General features: G+C 52.8%; 1 protein-coding gene across 1 annotated transcript; it reads right to left on the bottom strand.

Annotated features, from left to right (window-relative positions):
• Positions 1–1,387: 1,387 nt before the first annotated feature.
• Positions 1,388–18,025, bottom strand: EMWEY_00006470 (hypothetical protein; the record flags this gene model as incomplete). Its single annotated transcript, XM_013481629.1, has 32 exons — positions 1,388–1,599; positions 1,997–2,183; positions 2,516–2,841; positions 3,164–3,293; positions 3,927–4,064; positions 4,195–4,255; positions 4,414–4,546; positions 4,729–5,659; positions 5,805–5,918; positions 6,048–6,236; positions 6,415–6,516; positions 6,767–6,988; positions 7,183–7,282; positions 7,390–7,528; positions 7,643–8,031; positions 8,151–8,367; positions 9,057–9,492; positions 9,692–9,801; positions 9,936–11,243; positions 11,346–11,517; positions 11,707–11,771; positions 12,060–12,106; positions 12,312–13,224; positions 13,350–13,740; positions 13,999–14,181; positions 14,306–14,424; positions 14,553–14,717; positions 14,843–14,911; positions 15,084–16,635; positions 16,805–17,110; positions 17,337–17,482; positions 17,665–18,025. The coding sequence occupies 32 exons, from the start codon at positions 18,023–18,025 to the stop codon at positions 1,388–1,390; spliced, it is 9,933 nt and encodes a 3,310-aa protein (XP_013337083.1).
• Positions 18,026–19,581: the final 1,556 nt, after the last annotated feature.

The following is a 19,581-nucleotide window of genomic DNA, read 5'->3' as shown; positions in this document are numbered from 1 at the left end:
GAAAGAAAAGGGAGGGAGGAGTCTTTCAGTGCTACCTCTCGTCCAATTGTGTTCTTCCTCGCCCGAACCGGTCGCAAGCGCCGAGCCCGAGGAGAGAAGCGAAACCGGGACAGGCGCCTGCTGCCCAGAGGCAACGACACTTGTGAGTTTAAAACAAGACAAACTGGTTCAAATGGAGGGAAAGGGAAAAGGAGGTAAGTGCAGGCAGACGAAGCAGCAGAGTTACCTGTCGAGCGGCAGCATCGGAACCGCAGCTCCGCCGGAGCAGGCAAAGCCGATGTGAAAACAAGAGGAAGACGCTCAAAAATGACACAGCAAGTCTCCTTCTAAGGCTTGCCAAACCCGCAGTTCAAGGGAAAGTTCATGTTTGGGGTGTACGCACATCTCAAACCTCAGCTGGCGCACTGCAGCTGGCCACTGCCCCGGTCGACCGCGGCGACCGGCGGAAGCGGTGAGGCAAGGCAAGGACGGTGTGAGCCAACACATTATAATGCTCGCTTTTCAAAACACAATACACTTCAGCCTTCAAAAACAAAGAAAACTCCATTCCCTGTTCTTGTATCCTCCTCTAAAGCCTCATTGAAGAACCGTTGTTCCTGAACTCAATGGCCAGTGTGGTCTCCGAAGGACAGACCGCCCCCGCCACAGGCGCGTCATTGCAGGCTCCTTTGCAGAGGGCCCCACAGGTCTTGTAGCATGCACCCGCTGCTTGAGAGTGCATAAGCTTGTTTCCTTCGAGGGAAAACCAAGTTTGATTCGTCTGTGTAGGTGCATCTTGACGTACAACCGCCAGGGAAGGCTCCAGGGGAACCAGCTGGCGGGAAGTCGCAGTTCAAAATACTCAGTTCCGGCTCCCACATAATTGTAGAATAGAGTCCAAACATCCCAAATATCAGCTGCACAGCTGCAAGAAGTCCAGCCCTTTTCGGGGACGCTCTACCAAAGACACTTTGAGGCATTAGACGCTCATCACGAAAACGACGAACATACAGCACGTGTAAGCCTTCCTACAGGCTGCGAATATCAGCTTCAAGCTGGTTTGAGTCAGCTTCTGGTGACACCTACAGCAGCAACAGGGGTTCCTAGCCCTTTTGCTGCCTGGTCTGTTAAGAGTCGGAGACTGCTTGGTTATTTCTCGGTGCTGCTGGTATATGGAAGGCACCTTTTGTATCCCTACTTAACACCACACTGACTTCGAATCGAGCTTAAGCCTATTGCTTGCTTGTCAGGGCCTGCGGTAATGCGCAACTAGCGGCAGCTGCAACTGCCTGTAACCAAATAGTTGAAGCGTACGCATGCAATGTTCTGAAGGGTCGAGCGCTTCACGAGGGTAGGCCTTGTTCTCCTCTTGCAACTTGTGTATCTGCTGCCGCTTCATCTTGTCTCCTTAATCGAGAGCTAGCAGCTTGTCCAGCCTCTTAGTTACCCGCTCGTACTGCAGCTCAGTGTAGTGGCTCCACTCCTGTTGAAGCGTCTGTGGCGTGGCCTTAGCCTCGTGAACCTTGGCCTGCTCTGCTGGCAGGTAGTTCACGCCTTCCTTTGCCTTCTGACCATGCAACTGCAAGATTGCCTGGCGCGCTTCGAACGGGGTTTCGCAATCTGTAAGCCGCACGCAGTAGGCAAGTTCTGGGATATCGACGTAAACTCGATGAATAACGTTATTTCCGCTCTGCAGCGGACAGCAGTCCTCCATTTCCTCCCTTTTCACAACAAGCACTCTTCAAAGTTCATAATTAGGAGACATTGCTCAACAGGTATACCACGGACGACCCCATGAGGGGGACAGAGCTCAAGATCCTGCTCTGCGTCACAGTGCAGCTGTTTCAGACCGCTACAGCTTCTTCGGCTCATTCTCTGTCTCTTGCCTGGCACTTGGTTGTTTCTTGCCGTCTTCTGCGTGGCATTGTGTTGTGCGCTTGCAATTGACTGCTTGCTGTCTGGTGTGTGACCCCTGTCTCCCCCATCAACAGGCGAAGCAGCAGAGTTGCGGGCCTACCCTGAACGAAGCTTTGGAGCGCTGCCTCTGCTTCAGCTTTTGCATGCCCGGATATGAGGGGGTTTTTAGCTCGCAGATAGTGCGCAACTAGCCGCACAGCGCTCGAGTGTTGGTTGCACTGTGGATGCAGCGGGCGGTTGGTCCCCACAAACAAAAGAGCCTCCATAAGTACATCCAACGTAGATACCTGAAGTAAGCAGTATTTAAAAAAGGAAAGTGGCACAGAAACAGAGATGGCGAATTTGAAACAGAGATGCAAATGAACAAAAGCAAATGGATGGCTAGTCGGCACCTCCGCCTGGCTAGGCCCAAGTCTTCGAGTTGAACGTCGTGGACACCGGCTGCACTTATCACTGCTGTACATGTTCCGCGCCTAAGGGCCTCCGGAATCGGTGTTAGGAGGAAACCGTGTAGACTGCAGGGGCTTTCCTTCAGTATACGCATGCAAGTGTAGTGCTGTTAAGCAGCGAAGGCAGCACACCGCCAGCGCAAAGCGGCAGGTGCCGTGTGTTGCTGTACCTCGATGTAAGTGAGTGCATCTTTCAGTGTATCTCGGAGTTCAGCAAGGCCTTCTTCTGCCATGAGAGGGCTTGTAGAGGGGCGTGTGGCTTGGTCCTGCTTCATGCAGCGTTCGCGAGCGGCTTGTGCGATCCCGGCGAGAGTTTTGGGGGGGAGACCCAACCGTTGGGTGCCTGTGAACCGTGCAGGGAGTTGGGCGCGAGCTCGGTAATCGGCAGGATATATCATAAAGTGGCTCAGATTTTCTTCAGTGGCGAAACAAAAACACTCCTCCCCGTAGCGCACCAGCAAACGCATGTCTCCCTTCACCAACTCCCCGCTGCGAACTGAACGCAAACCAGTGCGGCCTCGCCCCAACCGTCTGTCTCCCATAAACCCCAAGTACCCCAGCAGCAACTGCCGGGGCCGCTGGCTTGCCGGCTCAGTTGGCAAGCTGCCGACGAGTGCGGTGCAATGGCATTGGCGGGCTACAGACAGGATTGCTAGGGATCCAAATAAGGCGTTAGCAAATGCAGCTATGACGTCAGTGGCTGGTAGAAGGGTGCGCTCTTGTATTTCGTGGGCCATACTTCTAGTATGGAGGGTTCAGCGATCGTCTGGCCTACACAAGCGGCAGCGACGTGGCTCTAACGACACTCCTGAACTCACCTAGTGTGACGGGACAGTAGCCCGCCAATGCCACTGCACCGCACTCGTCGGCAGCTTGCCAACTGAGCCGGCAAGGCAGCTGCTCCGGCAGTTGCTGCTGGAGGTAGGGCTTGGGCTGAGACAGCAGCAGCTGCAGAGCCAGACAAAAAGCAGCAGGCAGGCACTCCCCTTGGCGTCTGGTCGGGTCTCCGCATGCAGTTGGTGGGACGTCTGTCTTAGAGTTTAGTGTAGACTTTAGGGTTCAAAGTGCAGCTTCATCATGTGGAGATTTGGGTGCATGGGTCTCGTTTGTGGAGACAGCCTGGCAGCAACTGCAAGTCGAAGTGCACGTAAGGTACATGAAGGTGGTCCGCAGAGCAGCAGAAAAAGCGGGCTCCGTTAAACTCCACTTGATAGTCCGGCGAATCCCTGCAGTCTCTCAGGGCGTTCTGATTGACCACATGGAACAAAACACCAGGAGCACACCACAATAAAAGCTGTCTCTATTCCTCTATTTCCTCCGGTGTGTAGGGTCTGGAGCACAGGGTTGAGTGCTTTCCAAGGGCTGACGGCTCAGTGGGCGTGTAATGCAACGTCAACATAGTTGCAAGCAGGCCCGTCTAAGCCCTTCCGCTAGGCGAACCCAAACTCGCCATTTCAGAACTGCGATCTCTGTGTCTGTAGGTCAGTTGTTGCCTGCATCGCACTCTACCTCCAAGCCCTATCTGTCTTTATATCTGTATGAGTCTCTTTGTCGCTGTATCTGCTCCTGCGCCCGTCTCACGTCTACAGTCCAGCAAACAGGACAGTAAGAAGCGAGGAAACCCTCCACAGCGACGTCGGTTCTTTTCTCTATGGGGCACCTCGCCGGATGGGCTTGGGCCTTGAGCCGTTCATAGCAGTGGCGCCGGCGTAGCATGGCCTGAAACATGTTTGTTCCCAAAGCGTTCACACTGCCTATTTGCAAGCTGCTCGAGGCAGAAAACGCAGCAGAGCACCTGCCAGTCTGCAAGCAAATGCCGTTAGCTGAGTTGGGCTTAACAGCTGCTCACCTCAATCTCTTTCTGCACCAAGTCGAATTGCAGCCACTGCGACTTGCCTGCGGGAACGTTCCTGAGAAGACGACCCCCATACCTCACACCTCTCCGATTGCCGCATCAGTTTGGAGTTTCTCGATATTGACCGGCGCATGTGTAAAACGGGCAAGTCTAGGTGTGCAGGCTCCTTCCCCTCAGCCAACGGTTATCGGTATTTAGGTGTCACCAACTCACACGATTCGAACGCCCATTGAACGAAACTCCTCCACTTGCTGCAGGACGGCCTCCTCCAAAAAGGCTCTCCTGGCGTCAGCCAAATCGGACACCTCGAGGACGTCCCGGTCATCCCCATAGGGGAAACAGGGTCCTACGAATGCCAGCATGTTCGGTGATTACATGGAATGCTTTGTCCTGCGCCCGAATGGCGGTTGCACATGCACCCCAAGTCCTACAGTTCGACCCTGGGGTACAGGCCAAAGAAGATGAAGCCCCACCGCAGTCGCTACTGCAGCTAGTCAGTTAAGTACCGACATGTCGGAGACAGCTCACGCTGCTTTGTGGTTCCTTGATCCGAAAGGTTGGCCCCCTCTTCTTGGAGGAGCCGCTCGCCGTCGGTCCAGAGGTCATCGGGCTCAGCGTCGAACACAAAGACAATATCCACACGAGGGAACGGAAGAACAGTGGTCACGTTTTCAGTCTCATCTTCGTCTTCATCTGCCTCTACCGCTTTTACGTCTCCACTTTTCGGCAACGCGGGCGCCGCATAGGAGGGATCTGAGGAGCTGGAGAGTGGTCCAGGTGACGCCGTTTCGCTTCCAGAGTCAACAGGCAATGGATACTTCCCGCGAACGTCAGCGGACTGGGGCCGCAGGTCCCCAAGCTGTAGAGGTGGAATGCTGGAAACCCGCTCAACAGATTCTGGGGGACCTGCCCCCTCCACTGCATCTACAGGCCTAGGCTTCTCTACATCTGAGAGCTCTAGCTGCAGGGGAGGGTTAGCCTGCTTCGCCTCTGGGGGATCGCCAGAAGCTGCAACAGATCCCTCAGATCCGTCGCTGCCTCCATCATGTCTGTCGTTCGGGTTCGGTGAGTCCGGAGACTGCAGAGGTTGGGCCGTAGCTTCGCCGTTAGGCTGTTGGGCTACTGGCCCTGGCTCCTCAGCCTCCATCGGGATGGTGGGCACCTCCGTCGAGCAGGAGCTGGAAGGGTTGTTGTGCTTGAGTCTATGCATGCGCGAGAGATTTGTGAGTTCGTGGGGGGCCGCATGCAGCAGCTCCATTAGCTGCCCTACCCCAACGCCTTCCAAGCCGCATCCGTCCAGAAGGAAACCTCGCTGTTTGGCCTCGGGTGACCGAAGACGAGCAGCAACAAGCCGACATGTGCAGCACGGCGCTGCCGCCTTGCCCCTGAAACAGGATGGGAAGGACAGCGTGAGAGGGGCCTGGACGTAGGCCTTGGCAGGCCGAGCCTCGGCTAGGCACTGACGCACTTGGAAACCCATAGTTTGCACGTTCTTTAGACTGTCTCCTTACTGCTGCAGGTCCCCGATGATGCACTTGCTGAGGACTGAAGTAGGGGCAGATGCCGCAGTTACTTCCTGCATCAGCTGCAGGGGACTGACGTACAGGGCGCCGCACCACTCTGCTATCTGCTTGGCGATCTGCAGGACCCGCCCATTCATAGTTTTGTTCATCCCTTTCCCACCCTCCCCTGTATAACATTTCGGGATGTGACTTCGCCTGCCCAGCAACTCTTGAGCACTTCTACACAGCCGCATACATTGCTACGAAACGGGTCAATGGGACTGAAGTAACTTAATGGCCAATTGCGTAGCAGTCTAGATGGAGGTGGCGAGATTCACCACCCACCAGCGTGCGGTTGCTGTTTAGCGGTCCCAAGACGACGCAGGCGGGAACGTGTCTCTTTGGAGGAGGTGGTGTTCCCGTAAGAAATTTAGAGGGGGTCTGACAGAAGATGTTACGCTCTTCTTCCGTCTCAGCTGGGAAGTAGACTCGGTCCCTGAAGAGGACGGGAAACTCCGCGAAGTCTCTGAGTCTCTGCGGATGTGCAGGTAAAATAGCGTTTTAGAACTGCAGCGTTTATTCCTAGAGAGCTTGTCTAGAGTCTTAAGAGGAGAAATGGCAGCCTGCGCGGGAGACCTTATGCTGGGGGTGCAGCTTCCCTCACGGTTGCATTAAAAAGGCGTCTATATGGGGCGAGGTTCCTACACCTTACCATGGCGTCCACATCCATCGGAGAGCAGAGAAGGTACTTGGAGAGCCGCACGGCCCGAGAGAGGAGGAGACGCTGACAGAAGGACTGCAGGCACAGGGACAGCTGCTGGCAGACACTGATACAAAAGCACAGGACTGCGGGTTTGAGGGCTTGTAGCTGGCCGTGATGACCACAAACGAAAGCGTAGGAGGGATATTGATTTTAAATGCAAGCAAATGAAGCCTGTATGGCTTGCCTTGGTAAGTGGGATGCACTGTGGACTCAGAAGAAGGCTCCTTCTGTAGCTGAGAAACCTATCTAGGAAGCTTCTGACAGCATCCAGCAATGTGCCCTCGCACAACTCCGACCTCACTGTCAGAACAGGCACTCCAGCCATTGCAAACGATTTAGCACAGTCCAGCAGCGCCACGTCTTGGGCAAGCTTGCACTTGAGAAACGCTTGGCGAGCTTTCTCAGAGGCTGACGGCTCTTCATCTCCGTCCCCCGCACCATCTTCGTCCTCATCTCCAGCCCCTGATTCGCTGTCCCCTTCTGCCGATGAGTCTAAAGGAGCCTTCCGTCTGGCTTTCCGTTTCTGTAGGAACACCCAAGCCAGTGCAGATCCCAGAGCTCTGGTCTCGGGGATTCTGAATGGGCATCTAAAATAATAGTTGAATTCTACCGATTAGCGAAACTGGCGGCACTGATAGTCCCACATTGTTGAGTGCACTGGACTGTCCAAGCGATTCCAAATCCATGCAGTGTAGCGGCTGCTGCTGCCACGCAAACCTGCTTTCTTTCTAATGCCTCCCTCATTTTGGCCTCTGCTGCTTGTCTGTCTATTTTTTCCAGGTCCAGGCACCGAGACACCCCCACCTCGTCAGTGCATCTGCACATTGAGAGACCAGCATGGGAAAATAATGCGTCTCTCAGGACAGCAGAACTGCACAGAGGTCAGGGCCGAGTGGCGATAGGAATCAAGGGTCAAAGCCTTACAAGAATATAACGACGCAGTCAGGGAGGCGTCCAGCCTTATCCATCAGACTGCCTATGTTGATCCCTGCCTGCCCCTCTCCCTCTGCCTCCTCTTCTGTTGTTGGTGCTGCATCGACGAGAGGATTTGTGAAGACGGCAGCTGGAGGCACAAACGTGTCACGCCACAACAGTTGAACTAATAACTATCTCCATGTGCCAGCCAGAAACGGCTGTGAAGACGCTCGACGCCCATTTTTGTACAGTAGCAACCGACCCTGGATGAAAGCAGGGCCCATCTCGGGGTGCAAAACACTCCTTAGGGCTTCTTGGTATAGTTTTTGCTGCGTGTCCTCCTGCAGCCCTTGCCACATCTCTGTAGTTACGTCCGCTTGAACTTCAGCCACATTGTTGCTGCTCAGTGACAGCAACTGCCACAGCGTGTCCTCGCCTTTGCCTGGAGAGCTTTCGGACTCGTTGCTCATCTGGTCATTTAGGGCCTCCTCCAGAGCTGCCCTCTTTTCTCGCCTCAAATGTAACAACAGCTGCTCCTTCAAAGCTGACGAAAATGCCGCTCGCAGATCCAGGAAAGCTATGGAGTATTCGCTGCTAAGCTGGCGAACTCGCTTTTCCACCTCCGATCCCAGCGAACCCAAAAATGCTATGCTGTCATACCACACAGAAACCTCCAAGGCAAGCCTGCTGTCGTGGAGACCCGTTTCTGTTGCCTTGATTTCTCAGTAAAGAAAAGCTAAGCTACGTATAAGCGGGATGTTGCGTCTTACCGTGGAGGTGGAACCGCGAGCGTGCCCGTCTCTTGTGCTTCGTTGGATTTATCCAGGGATGGTAGATAGCGTCGGGTATCGGCAGCAAACTTGTATTTTTTTTCCTCGTCAAAAAGCATGTACACTCGTTGCCGCACCTGCAGACTCAGCCGAGGCTTTCCCGGCAGAAGCCATTTCTCGTCACGCAAAGCCACCGGGCAGTAGTTCCCCACGTCGCCTGCGTACCGCAACACACAGATATCAAGGGGCTGTCCCGGTAGGGGGAAAGCGTCGAAGAGGAAACGCCAAGTCTCTCTCATCACTATATCGGATCCACGCGTGCAACTGATAACCAGGCAATGGGCTCTGCTGAAGAGGTAGCTAAATGCCCTACCGTACAGCACCAAAGGAAGAGGAGGAAGGAACGGGAACCTCTTAGAAGCATTTTCCCATTCTTCTCCTTCGGGGGGGGCTTCGAAAGAAGTAATTTGCTCAATGCGTGCATAGATCTGCAGGCAGGTCACTCTCTTAGGCATTAGACATAATAGAAAGAGCTACGGAAGCAATGTGCGGAGGTAAAGCAGCTGCTGTTTGTTGGATTACAGAGAGCTCACTTCTTCAAGGTTTGGAGGGGCGACAACCCTCTCAGGCGGATCGGGCTTGATATAGAATGGATCAATTAACTGTCGAAGCTTGTAGTGCTTCAACAGATCCGTCAATGTAGCCTCAATTTTCGCTGGATGGAGCAAGGTGAAGAAACAGTGATAGCAAGAGATGTGCGCGTTTGTTTGCCACACTTTTTGCAGCCTTAGATTCATAGTGCGGGAACAAAGCCAAACTTTAGTCCCCGCAAGTGCAAATTCTATGCTTCTTGTTCCTACAGGCCACATGTTGCTTGTATATCGGCCAGCGGCCGACCACACCCACTTGGCTCTACTTCAGTGTCAAGGACCAAAGCGTCGTCTATTTCTTTCTCTCGTTCCATTTCATTAGCGTCAATCTCCGGCTCCTCCATCTCGTCTTCAAAGATAACCTCTGAATCTGTGCATGCGTACTGGGTCGCTCCTGCGTCTTCTGCCGCCTTTAAGTCCTCTGGATTGCTGGTGAAGTGAACAATGTGGTTAAACTCAATGCCCAGCCTGGCCAATTGCTGCAGGAACGCCTGAGTGGGGGGCTGATGCACGAGAACGAAGCCAGTTGTTACCTTCAGCAGCTCCGGAGGAGCTGTCGGCGGAGGCGGCTTTTCCTCTTTAACTTTCTTCTCTCCATGCTTTCGGTCAGAGACTTCACCCGTTTCCTCCATGTCCTCCTCTTCCTCCTCCTGCTCTTCGTCTTCTTCATCTGCAGTTTTCTGACCGTATTCCTGAACCACTCGCAACCGTCTCTTAACCAGATGACGCGTGTGCGAGAGACTGCTTGAGCGTAGAACAGGACTTTGTGTATGGGCCTATCATGGAGGAGTTAAAGGTCCCTCCGCGTACTTATACTGTTTAGCGAAGTACAACGGAGAACACTGGAGCATAAAATTTGCAATGTCAGTGGTGTTTCCCGCAAGGCCGCACCGCTTGGTAGATTTCCATTTCGGCTCGGTATTTATCGATGGCGTCTGCCCGCTGCAGATTCTCTTCTAGCCCAAGTTTTTGTAGAATCAGCCTAATTACCGTTTCATTACCTACCAATTGCGCTCAAACAGCAGATTCCCGTGAAGGGCTTGTATGTGGATGAAAGATGGAGGCAGCAACGTGCTGCTGTTTCGCCACTATCTAGTTCGAATATACTAATTAGACTACACGCATGATTGTTTACCGAGGGCTTGGCCTTCATTTAGCAGATTCTCCTCTACATCCGATGTCACGAACGAAATTTCCTTATTCACATCAGCAGCGTCTCCGGCTTTTCCTGTCTCCGTTTCCGCGGGTCTGGACAGGTTGTTTTCGCCCGAGCTGGGCCCAAAACCGCCCAAAGGAACAGATATCTGAAGTTCGCGCGGAGACTCCTGGGCGCTTGACGTCGCTGGGGCATCTTCATCTGTGAGTTTTTCAGACATGCCTTCTGGAGTCTCCGGGAAGGCAAGGGCTAGCCTTTCCGGGTTGTCCTCTGCACGCATGAGCCGTTGCTCCTCTTCTTCCCGTTGTCGCTCTTTCTGCAATCGCTCCTGCAGGAGGCGTTCTTCTTTGATACGCTCTTCTTCCTCCAGTAGCCGCTGCTGTTCTTCTATATTTCGCCGGTGGCCATCGGCGATCTCCTTCTCCACATTCACGGTTACCAATCCGTAGGTTCGACTAAGGAGTTTGGCCTGCTTGGCCACTCCCGCATAACTAGGGCCAAACAGGTACACGTTGGTGTTGCGAGGCAGTGTGGGAGGACTTTCGATATATTTCCTTGGGTCTTTAAGAAATTTCGCACGTTTTTCTTCGTCTGCCAAGAGAAAAAGCTTTCCAGCAAACTCTACTGCGAACTGCTTTTTCCCCTCCACAACTTTCCCGTTCTCCTGCAACGTAACCGGGCAATAAGGCCCCCATGCAGTCCAGCGTCGTTGAAGTAAATAATTCAGTCCACCCGCAGTGACTGAATTGATTGATTCTTCCCTTCCCTCATTCGTATCAGACCCGTCCTTGAAGTGGTCAGCAGCTGCAGCGTCGCCTGCAGAGGGCGCACTGGCATCCTCTGCAATCGGCGTTGCCATGGCTTCTGAGTAGAAATGCTCCAGTTGCGACTCTCCCCAAAGATCATCAGCCATTAGGTATTTCTTGGGAGGGAGGGTGAGCTGTGTGGACTCTTCCACGTCGCTTATCGCTCTCTCGGCGGTCGAGTCATCTTGCTCAGAATTGTCCGCTTCCTGGTTTTCTGTTATGTCAGTGCCTCGTGGCACACCATCTTCCTCCTGATCGTCTGCCGGCTCTTGCGGTTTGCCTCCTGCATCGCCCCCTTGTTCTTGAATGGCATCGTCTCGAAGCAGCAAGTCGCTAAAATCCTGAACTTCTGATGCCCCGCGTACAGGGGCTGCAACCTCACCGACAGGCCTCACGGCGAGGAACTCTAAAGCGGCTGCGAGACGGGGTCCAGCCATCACTACTTCGGCCTCCAGGGTGGAACCGTCTTGTTGATCATGATCTGCAGCAGCGGAAAGACAATGCTGCATTAGGGGTGCAAGGGCCACCTGCAGCGAAGCCCTTTCAAGTGCTATTTATCGCTGGTTGCTACAGCCATACTCACCCTCTCCCGTTGCGAAGAACACCACCTTGTTGGGGCCCAAAGTCTGAAGCAAGTGCTGCAGAAGAAGCCGCTGAGACAACAGTCCCTGGGAGCGATATTCGCCAAGGCGCGCCAATTCCTCCTCGAAAGTAGACGCGCCACTAAACTTAGGAGGCAGTGCCTTTTTTAACTCCTGTAGGGGACATAATTCACCGGCTTTGTTAGGTAGCTTTTGTTACTGTAGTATCGGTTATCCGCAGGTGACGACACATCACCACAGTAGGCAGCTCAGTCTATCGTGGATGCTGCGTATCATCCCGCAGCCTCTGGACAAAGTGCGGTTTGATTTCAAATGGCAGGAGCATTCAGGTCCCAACTTCACCTCCAGTAGGTCAGCATCAGCATTAACTGACAGCTCTAGTCCTTCTTCTCCGTCTTGATTCCCCGCTGCAGAGCAGCTCACAAGGGTGTAGTGACAGGTGCTTCCTCTTGCCACATGGAGCTGACTAAGGCGTATGCCGTGGTAGTAGGGTCAGCCATTTTCAAGCAATGGGGACTCGGTGGGTCTTATTATGCACCTGCGACGTCAAGGGCGTCCCCTCTGTCACCTACACAAAAGCATAAGCTTGGCATGTCTCAGCTCACAGTAACGGTCCTGCATCCATAAGAAGCCACTCTGCATGAACCACAGCATTTCCTACTTGTATTCACTCCTGTGAGCTAGGCTATCCTCACCGTCTGTGCGGAATTCGTCGATCACTGCTCCGCTGGTTGTGTCCACCCTGCGCAGACCAAGCTACAACGTGCAATCCAAATGAAATCAGCTTGCGACGTCTGCGAGTAAATGCACATTGTGCGGGGAATCATCCAAATGTGGAATCATCCAAATATTCGCAGCATGCAACTAAGGCACTCTGCAAGCACGCTTCTGCAACTTCCTAATATACGTTTTCCAGCTTGCTGATAAAATACAAGTCCTAGCCTGACATGAGAGTGCGGCCGCCTTCTTTTGGGTCTATCATAAGGAATACTGCACGGCTAGGAAATGCGTCCATCAAGGGGTTGGGCTGAGGCTGCGAAGCATCTGCAGCTGCGATACGAAACAATTCGTCAGCCTCAGAATCCGAGTTAGAGCCATCAGAAGAGCTAAGTTCAGAACCGCCATCCTCTGCCAGGAATGGCCCCTGTTCAGGTTCTCTCGTGTCCGGCACCTTCTCGCTTGCATCAGCTGCAGCGCTGCTACTACCCAGATTGTATCTGCTTATACCCTCTTGATCTCTGTTCGGAACTTCATCACCGCTACCAGCAGGTGGCTGAAGAACTGCAGAAGCATCTGAATCAGTGCGATCTTTCAAAGTGAGCCTTCCTTCTGGAAGTTGTGCATCTGAGTTTGGAGGCATCTGCTCAGAATTAATATTCACTCTGTTGCCGCCTTCGGTGTGAAGGGCCGGGGAGGCGCCTTCTTGGTCAGCCGTTTTCCCTCCTCGTGCAGCGTCTACACCGTCCCTTACATCTCCTACTGGCACAGTCTCTTGTGCGTCCATGATGGACTTCTCAGATGTTGCCTGCATATTTGTATCTTGTTGAGAAGACTGTGCAGGCTGTGTTCCTTCTGGCTGGTACTTCACCGCAGGCCCACATTCATCAGCTGTTTCGACGCCTCCTACCTCACCTTGCCGGCTTCTGGGTTCGTCGTTCCCTGCAGCTGCAACTGGCGTCGCCCCCTTCTTCGTACTTCCAAGCTCGAGAGGCTGTTGAGGCTCCAGAGATCCGGAAACCGGCTTGTCCTCTTCCTCAGTTCCGTCTGCCTCCGTCCCCGAGCTGCCTGCATCTACCGAAGCAACATGAGGGGTTGGCTCTTCAGACTGGCTGCCTGCATTCTCGTCTCCAAGCAGGTGGCCTGAAACAAGAAGGGGCAGTCGACGAAGTATCCTATTGCCGAACCACATAGACTTTTATGTTTCTAGCTGAATCCCACGGTTATCTGTGGTTGGTAGGCTACAACATTCGTGTCCTTGGGCTTACCACCCTTCGAAGAGTCCGATAGAGGAGTCCGATCCCTTTTCGAGGACGCCAACCCGGCGAGGGCAGCAATCTGCTCTGGTTCAGAGACCGACGGGCCCCCAGTTACTGCAATAACCCCTCCCACTTCTTCACCGACAAGTTGCCTCAGTTCATTACTACTCTGGCTCTCTAGGCTTCCCATTTCTGCAGCTGGAAAAAAGCCTTCTTTGAGATTCGTTTTCTCATCTTTCTGGCGGGCTTTCTTCTTCTCCAAAATTGCCCGCCGCCTTTCTTCTCTACGGCGATGGCGCCGCTGCTCGCAAATTCGCGAGTGTCGCAGGAGCAGGTCTGGCCAGTTGAGCCGTCGACGCCCACTTAAGTCACGCAGGTGCCTCAAAAAGGCATTGATTTCCTACCCATTCAGCAGTCCACAGCGCACGTGGCCTTCCTATCGTCTTTTGTATGGGCTGTATGTTTTCGTAGAGTAGCGACTGCTTCCCAAATGCAGGGCTGGCAGTACGAAGGCCCCAAAGACTGGCAGCATTGGACGAAGGGAGGTTCCACAACAAGGACGTTTGCAACCGGGAGATGCCAATGGCGAGTGGTATCAGGAGCGACTGAGAACGCTATGTTGCTTCTACCGCAAAGTCGACTGCCTAGTTGTATTTACCTTTTTGTCCCCATTAGGTAACTCGAGCACATACCCAGCTGTGCGTGAGCGCTTGCTTGCCATGAACTCGAGTGTGAGCAACAGCGCTTCCAGTACTGGCACGCGTGACCCTCGGCTCATCATTCGTACCAATCTGTTTGCAGAAACATTCCACTCATCTACAGATACTCCACGTTGGTAGATCTAAACGCTCACAATCGTTTCACCCATCAGCATTTATTCCACAGATACAAGATCGAAAGTCAAAACTTCCTTTTGTTTCCTACTTGTCGCACCGGGCCTGTGATTGCAGCATGCATGTGCTTACCGCCTCCCCAAAGGGGTCAATAGGGAGGGACTTATTTTGCAAAGAGCCGTCAGCAGGTACTCGGCTTGCAGCCATTCCAGTCCCAAATTTGTTGCTAGTCTGTAAGCCACGCGGCTCTTCTCTATCAACACAGCAAGGCAGATCAGCTAGACATAAATCGGAAACTCTCTCACATTAACATGTGAGGTGCCCATCTGCGGCTTTGCTGCAAAATGCTCCTGCACTCCGGGCTGTCTCTCCACCCTACCGGGGCCATTGGGCCCTACGATCAGGATTGCCTGCCGAGGTTCCTGAGCAAAAGCCACTTCGTCATCTTCCGTCAGCATAATAGTGTTTTCCTGCGGTGGTTCCTCAGTTTGCAGATATGCTTTGTGCCAGGGTTCTTCATCCACTTGCCCCTCGTTCAAGATTGCTGCACAAGCACACGTGGACAGAATGCTGAGGCACGCGTGCAAAGCTCTTTGTACCCACCACCAGCTGAGAATGCTGCAAAGGTTTACTCAGCGTGAAGTTGGCTCGAAAGAAGCGATGTCTTACGGTCCGTTTCCGGACTGATTTCCATAGTAAAGCGCGCGTCTTCCGAGACAGTCTCCGTTTTGTGCGCCCCTGTAGAAATGAAAAATTAATAATTTCAACAAACAGCAGATGGGCTGCACTATGCATTGCAGCATGCGCAAGATTATCATGCATTACATAATACGGTATTGCCAGCGACTGCGCGTTGGCTGACGTCAGAGCCAAAATTCGATAAAAGGATGCCGTTTCCCAGGTCACATACCAATTCGCAGGAAGGTTGAATTTTTATAGTCGGAGCGACGCCTAACAATAACAGAGCCCACTCCGTCTATCATAATTGATTGCCGGAATGTCCGAGCTCGTTGCCACTTCAGCGTCTCTTCACACAGACTGTAGAAGACCTGTTTCTTGAAGTTCCCTGAGTGGCGCGTTAACCTTTGCGTAGGTCCTCCGGTACCTCTGGTATGCATAACCGAACTGCCGTCACCAACTTCATCCGTCGATTGTGCCTCCTGGGATTCTGCAACTGGTGTTGGTTCTTCTTCCTCTACGTTGATCTCGATTATCTCTTCTTGTTGGTCTCCACCTTGAATTAGTTTTTCCGGCTCGGGTTCCAGATCCGGCTCGGGGTCCAGCTCCGGCTCGGGCTCCAGCTGCAGCTCGGGCTCCACCTCCGGCTCGGGCTCCACCTCCGGCTCGGGCTCCAGCTCCGGCTCTGGACCCGGTTCTGGCTGTGGATCTTGCTCCAGCTCTGGCTCCAGCTCCCGCTCTGGACTCGGTTCTGGCTCTGGTTTTGGTTCCATCTCAGGGTCTTGCTTTAACTTCCCATGCTGCTCCGAATGCTGATCTAACTCGGCCTCTAGCTCAGGCTCAGGCTTCGACTGTATTTCGGCCTCACCTACCTGCTGTAGGCCAGATGGTGACGCATGTTCCGTTTCAGGCCCACCTGGAGACGTAGCGACAGGTGGTTGTTCACATTTGCTTGATGATAGGGCATTCTTAAGTTCCTCCAGGCTCAGATCATTCCCCTCGACTGATGTCAGATCTTGGAGCAGCGCTACTTGAGTGTCATCCAACTGGCAGATGCCTTTGTGTATTTCCGGTTCTTGCACCACTTCAGATTCACTCTCTTTCACTTTCTCCCGTGCAGTCGCTTCGTGTTCATCCACTTGTTTATTCAGGAGCAAAGGCGGTGCTCCCTTGAGGCGAACCAATTTCGGCATGCCCTCCACTTGCACTGGAAGACCCATGGACTTGAATGGCCTAAGATCATCGTCTGAGACGCCGGATATTCGAAGGGGTAAGTCGCTTTTGCTCTGGTAGTCTGCGAAGTGTCGGCGAGCAGCTGCAGTCGTCGGCTTCGGTGCTGCTGGATCTGCACTGGCTTGCTCAGTGCATAGCAGCGTTTCCCTTTCTTGAACAGTGGAAAGTTCTGGTTCTGTGCATTTCGGGGGGATGTCTTGAACGTCTTGACTTCGCCTCTGCTGTAGGATTGCTGAGACAGATTTTGAGAAAACACTCTCCAGAAATGCACGTGAGGCAGCTCCCAGTGGAGCTATGTTTGAGTAGTCCGCCCATTCAGTTGACACCGGTTCATCCTGTGATGTCGATATAAAGTCGTGGAGCACCTCTTCATGAAGTTCAAGGCTTTCAAGAGGCTTTTTCTCGCCGCTCATATGCGCAACCAGCAGTGCTCCTACTGCTTCGTGCTCGGCTCTGCTCCACTCAGCTACGCATCCAGCGTCACCATCCGAATTCACAATCAGATCCACTTGCTGCGCGTCCGTTCGGTCTTGTTGCTCATTCTCGGGCTTCTACAGGCATGTCAACGCACAGGCATGTCAACGCACAAGAGATGCAGGTGTGCCAGTCACAGCTCACGATAAATTGGGCTTTGTAGCCTAGAGTTCACTTTCTGGCGTGGTACAAATTGCATGATTAAGTATTGTAACATCTTAAGACACTTGAAAGCTGCCGTCGGACCTTCAGGTCTTTGTTAAGGACTTTCACGACGATCTTGGGCTTTATTTTTGTCATTCTCGCCCCCATCTTCGTGCGGACCCTTTTAACAGTAATTCTACGGAAGAGGCGCTTGAGGAATTCTGCGTAGGCAGGACCGTCTATTCCCGGGGTCCATATGTCTGCCAGTTGAAAAAACGACTCAAAAAATGCGGAACGGCTAAGGCCTTCTTCACCCCTAGAGTCATGTCGCCACTCTTCTTCTATCAGGTCCACTACTTCGCGGCCTCGCAGTTGAGGTACGAGCACGAGGCAAATGCGAAGCAAAACCTTCATTCGAACCCAAAAAGAGTTATAGTTCCGTTTTGTGACGATGCACAGCAAGAAGTATTGGGTATTTGCAAGCCATCATGGGATTCGCGTGCAAGAAGGCAAGCACAATGGAGTGCATGTGTCCCAATAACTTGAAGCCTTAGAACATATAGACTAAGACTACGACGTAGCTCGGTTCTCCGCAGCAGCGGCATGCAGCAGGAAACAGCAACCAATTCCGTACCCGAGCATACTCTTCCTTGGAAATGCGATTTTGGTCATCTTTTGCAAAGTATGCCCATGTGTCTTCCAAGGCCGCTACCACATCTTTGTGTGTCTTGAGTGCTTGGCGCTCCGCCTGCTTCTCAGGCGTTTCGAATGACGCATCTCCTAGGCAATTAAACGGACGAAGGGGGACATCTTTGGAAAGTGCGTTTGTGCTCACACAGTAAAACATGGTTGGCGCTTCAGCAGCTGAAACTTAGGCAATACCCTCAATGAGCAGGGTATACGGGTGCTGCAACGAACAGGAGCTATTTTGCAAGAATCCATTAGCTTGTTGTCATACTCACCTTGAAGATAATATGGAGTCTCACAATTTATCTGTTCCCACTCAAATAGGTCATCCAAGCGGTACTGGGGCATTTCTAATTCCTCCACCTCACGAAGCTCAACTGTTTCTGTTCTGCCCGGCCCCTCCAACTGCAAGGCAGTTGACCCATCCAGTGGGGGAACAACAGGCGAGGGTTTTTCATTAGGGCCTTTAGTGATCGAGGAGCTACTACCCCCCTTGCTTGGAAGTAAGATCTTTTCTGCAGCTTCTTCTAAGGACCATTCACCTTGCGAAGCGTTGTCAGCGAAAGGCTTGCTTGGTTTCTCATGGGGATGCGCGAGTTCACCCGCCCCCGACGAGTTCGGCGGGTTATCACTCATCTCGACATCCGAGGGTATCAAGGTCAAACCGCTAAATCTGCTAAGTCCTAGTGAACATACGGTTACAGCTACTACGAGTTAGCAAGGTACAGCCCTGCCTGCAGGGCGCGACCTCCAGCGTGTGCAGCCGCGCACCGTGTACGACCAAAAAACGACTCCAATCCACCTGAAAAATATTGAATCCGTCCTGCCAAAGATAGAGCTCGAAAGAAGGTCTAAGCCTTCTGCTTCGAACAGGAACTTGAAGTTTGCAAGGGCTCGGAGCAATGCGCTGCTTTGGCTCGTCCCTTCACAAGTTCCAGATGATCTATACATATGTTAGTCGACGTGAAGTACTGGGGTGCGCGTCCTCCTCAAAGGTGGCAATTGAAAAGCAATTCCCTGCTGGTACTCCCGGACTCTACGAAGCTACACTGGCAGAGTAATTACCTTGTGACTGCACCGGCTACTCGGCTAGCCTCATACATGCTACATAATGGTGCCCTTGCATGCACAAGTAAGTTTAGTACGCTTCCATATCCGTGGTCACCTGGCAGACTAAAAAAAAGTGACATTATCAGCCTTCGTATGTGAATTATTCAGCCTCCGAGAAGGCCATCAGTTAAAGAAGAGCGACTTTACCTGGGGAATCTAACCTGGTTGAAGGGCAATATGAGCGTGTCCGCTCCCTCTGAGCGGTATTCTGTGGTGTTTGCATGCTTCGCGCAAACAAGCCATGTTTCAAAGTTCCTCTACACTGTCCTCCAAAGAGCACTGCCTAATGAGAAGATGATGCGCAGTACAACCCCGGGGATCTCTAGACGGGCTTGGGGCTTTGGAGCTTTGGGGCTTTCCCACTGATCTTCAGTTCGTCAGCTATAGAGGCGAAGAAATGCGCAATAATGGGGGGCCTTAACCAATTCAAACTGCGAACTTGGGCGTGTGTTTCCCACTCGCGTTGTGAGAGCCCGTCATCTACACGCCCGCTAGCTCTGAACTGCTTGAGTAGTCCTTCCACAGGTTGATCGCGTTCTTTTAAGAGTGCTCTTAATGTCCTGAAAGCCTCGTAGTTTAACACCGAAAGTAGGAAAGCAAGTCGTTTGGAGCTACGTTGACTGGTAGTAGGCGTTTCCCTCACCTAGCAGAGTAGTTGGCTGCTCCGGATACGGGCCTGTGGGGCACACCGACGGCTGGCAAGCGCTTGGCACCTTTTCGCAGTTATGAACAAGGTATTTCTCTCGGTCCACTGGGATCTCTTCTAGTGTGATTTAAACACCTTGCCTTTCAGTGTTAGACTCTAGCTAGTAATGTAGCTGTGTGGCCGGTAGCCGTGCTGGGCTAGCTTGGTAGGTTCAAGTTGCAGGAGTTGAGAAGCATTTGAATAACACCAGGGAAGTGAAGTCACGAATATCATAGTAGAATTTAGGTATTTTGGAACTCTCACGGTCTGGTCGCTACATTTGACGTACCACTGGAAGGGCTGCTGAACGCGCTGCGTAGAGTTTCTAGTTTGATTTAGCTGCTCCACGAATCGTTGGCAGCGTTTTATGGTGACCACTTCACTCCTTTCTAGTTGG

The sequence above is a fragment of the Eimeria maxima genome, genomic scaffold (assembly GCF_000499605.1).
Source record: "Eimeria maxima Weybridge genomic scaffold, Emw_scaff37, whole genome shotgun sequence".
NCBI lineage: Eukaryota > Apicomplexa > Conoidasida > Eucoccidiorida > Eimeriidae > Eimeria > Eimeria maxima.
The sequence above is the reverse complement of the archived record's forward strand: the minus strand, read 5'-3'. Positions and strand labels throughout refer to the sequence as shown.